The sequence below is a fragment of the Rhopalosiphum padi genome, chromosome 3, assembly GCF_020882245.1.
Source record: "Rhopalosiphum padi isolate XX-2018 chromosome 3, ASM2088224v1, whole genome shotgun sequence".
Classification (NCBI taxonomy): Eukaryota; Metazoa; Arthropoda; class Insecta; order Hemiptera; family Aphididae; genus Rhopalosiphum; species Rhopalosiphum padi.
This window is the reverse complement of record NC_083599.1, coordinates 75,689,506-75,693,131: the sequence shown is the minus strand read 5'-3', so window position 1 is coordinate 75,693,131 and position 3,626 is coordinate 75,689,506. Positions and strand designations below refer to the sequence as shown.

The following is a 3,626-nucleotide window of genomic DNA, read 5'->3' as shown; positions in this document are numbered from 1 at the left end:
GAAAACAAAAAATACAAAATTATACCATTTGTTCAGAACATTTTCAAAAGGAAGATTATTGTAATTATACACGCGGAGTTCGGTAATATTGATTTGATTTGAAAAAAAATTAAAAAATTTCTTACTTATTTGATTACAATTAGGAAAATTCTAAACAAATGGGCAGTGCCTGTGTTAACATCGTGGCAACCGCCAGATATGAATAAATCAACTACTGATACTACTGCAGCATCATCTGAAAAATCATTAGTTGGTAAAGAAATTAAAATGTTTAAAAAATAAATATGCATATCGATACTGTCACTGCAATACCACGTAAATAACATTTTTTTTGAAAATGACATATTGGTATCACTGTATAGATTATAATTTTCTCTATCACTTTTATTATGTACCACGAGTCCATTATATTGTTTTTTTCCCGCTCAAATTAAAGGTTTTGTGATACCACGTATTACATTTTGATTTTGATAACACGTATCTACCATAATGAACAATATTATAATATTATTCAACATAAACGCTGGTGGAGCTAGACTGCTAGTCTAAGACGGTTCAGACCTTATAATATTGAACGTCTTACTATACAGGTAATTATAAATATTAAGTTATAGTTAATTTATTTCAATAAAACATTGTATGAAAGTAGTTAGTTTCAATTATATTATTATCTACTCAAATAAAATTACAGTTTTATGATGATAGTTATAATAATTAGGTACACTGTATGATTATTATTATTTATGTTTTTTTAGCATTATACATCATGACATCAAAAAGAAGAATTAAACACCTATTGGATCTTGCTAATGAAGCTAATAATAAAGATGACGCTATGAACAACATTACATATTATAAAAAAAAAAGTAAGACAAATATTACCAATTTCTCTAATAGGAAACCAAAATATGAAACTAATTTAATAGCCAATTCATCTATTTCAAAAACAAAATATTATGAAGTTTTAACAAAAGATTCCTTAAAGGATATTGAATTCATTTATGAGAATGTTGTAACTTCTATAAATGAACCAGATAATATTTATAATGAAAATAATTTAAATGTTCCTAATAATACTTCACCAACCACTGAAAATCAAGTTGATGACAGTATTTATGACAAGACTGACTGTATAACTAATTTTGAAACTGATAATGATGAATTTAATAATTATGAAGATTGCTTAAAGGATAATATTGAATTAACTTATGAGGATATAAAAGTTGTAACTTCCATTGATGTACCAGGTAATATTTCTAATGAAAATAATTTAAATGTTCCTAATAATACTTCACCAACCATTGAAAATCAAGTTGATGACAGTATTTATGACAAGACTGACTGTATAACTAATTTTGAAACTGATAATGATGAATTTATTAATTATGATCATGACTATTCAAAAGAAATTGAAATTGAAACTTCAGATTCAATCACTGACAAAAGAGTGCGTAAAAGAGGTATAATATCACAAAAAAAAAATTGGAATAGGGAAGTTATGCAACAAAATAGATTGCTAGGAAAGGCATACATAAATATGATTAAATATGATCCCACAACCAAAAAAATATATTACAAAATAAATTTTGAACATGAATATACAGAATTACCCCAGTACCATCGAACAAAAAAAACTATAGATCTGTCCATCAACACACCTTGTTTGTATAATAGCAGAATTCCTATTACTCTGTCCAAGTGGATTGATCTCCAAAAATTAAAAACTGTTCTACCAACTGATGTCCATGATTATTATGACAATATACCTCACTTAAAGACTTATAAAGAAAGAAAATGTGATAAAATTTAGTTATTATGTTTTTTTTTTTTGTTATAATTATTATTATTATGTTTTAACAAGATTTTTTATTATTTTATTTTAGTGAATTGTTATATTTTGTATATTATTATTTATACTATAATGCAGTTTTATTGGTGTTCAGTATTAATTAAGATAATATTAAATAAGGAATTATAACAATTTATAATGTGGTAAAAATCAGATATTATGTTTTTTTTTTTTATAATTATTATGTTTTAACAAGATATTTTTATTTTAGTTAACTGTTGTATATTTTATATTATTATTATTTATACTACACACCTAGTTCAAGTTTTTGATTTTAATTAATATATTTTATTGTTTATGTTTTTTATTGATTTGTAAAATAAAACAGGTTCATTTATTTCAAAATTTAAAATGTATTTATAGCTGGTTATTATTTGATACTATAATACAAGCCGGTATCCAGGGGGATTTTAGGGGTTCACCCCCCTTCCAAAAAAAAAATTGATCCTGAGTACGTGCTTGCTTTAATACAGTTTTGATATATTTTAAAGACGTATTAATTAATATTATAATAATATTATTAAATAAGGTATTATATAAAATTAAATAAATATAAATTACACGTATCTACAACATTTGTATTTAAACAACACGTATCTAAATCCTTCAATACCTCGTATCTTCATTATATTGCTGAAAAACCACGTAAGTACTATTAATTAAATTAAATGATATTACAAAATATAATTTTCATTGTTTTTAAACTATACTAAGCTCCTAATATCAATATAAGAAAAAAAAAATTGTAAAATTATTTCTTGCACACAAATTAATTAGTTTTATGTCTCTCCTGAACAATTTGTGAAATGTTATTTACGTGGTATTGCAGTGACAGTAGCGATATGTGATTTATTAATTTTTACTTCATTTAATTTTAAACAATTCGATACAATATTAATTTACATTAGATCATAGTGAAAAACAAACAGACCTTGAAAGTCTCTCAAATGCTAAAATTGACCATACTGAAAATCAATTTGCGAGGAAAGAACCTGGGTGGAGCCCTCGAAACCCAAATCTTAATGATAATGGTAGTAAAATTTATTAATTTAACTTCAATACTAATAATTTTAACTATTATAATAGCTTGTACAATATTTTACTTTACAGGTAGAGAGCTTTTTAAAATTTCAGTAAATAAAAAATGTAATAAAAGAAAATTTATGCCACGCTCTTTAAATTTTGACAAAAATTCTATAAAACCAGAAGATTTACTTGAATGTAAGTTTCCTCTTTTTTTTACTTTAGAAATGTACCGTTTGAGAATTTAGTATCAATTCAAAAAATATTTTTAAATAAATTATTTAAATTAATGATTCATTTATATTGAATAACAAAAAAAAAAAAATATCTACAGTGGCCAAATAAATAATCACATAACAATTTTGATTTTATTTAAAAAAATAAACAATGGATCAATATATTTTATAAGATAGTTGAATCAAATAAACTTCAATGTTTGTTTACAGGTAACTTATTATCAGATACTCAAAATAATTCAGAACTTCAAAAAAAAATAACCAAATTAAAAACTAAGATACGAGTTTACCAAAAAATGATTCACACTAAAAATAAACAAATACAAAATTTAAAAACAAAAAATTGTAACAAAACTAAAATTATGGTAGAAAAGACAAATAATAATTTTTTGTTAAAAACACAGATGAGACTAATGAGTTTAAAAAAAAAATCATGGCGATTTAAAGAGGATGAAAAAAAGTTTGCTTTGAGTTTATATTATAACTCTCCTAAAGGCTATACATTCATGAGAAAGTTT

At 23.6% G+C, this 3,626-nt stretch overlaps 1 protein-coding gene across 1 annotated transcript; it reads left to right on the top strand.

Moving 5' to 3' along the window:
* The first annotated feature begins 466 nt into the window (after positions 1–466).
* Positions 467–2,205, top strand: LOC132927806 (uncharacterized membrane protein-like). Its single transcript, XM_060992392.1, has 2 exons — positions 467–590; positions 756–2,205. The coding sequence occupies exon 2, from the start codon at positions 767–769 to the stop codon at positions 1,808–1,810; it is 1,044 nt and encodes a 347-aa protein (XP_060848375.1). The 5' UTR covers positions 467–590; positions 756–766; the 3' UTR covers positions 1,811–2,205.
* The last annotated feature ends 1,421 nt before the right edge of the window (positions 2,206–3,626 follow it).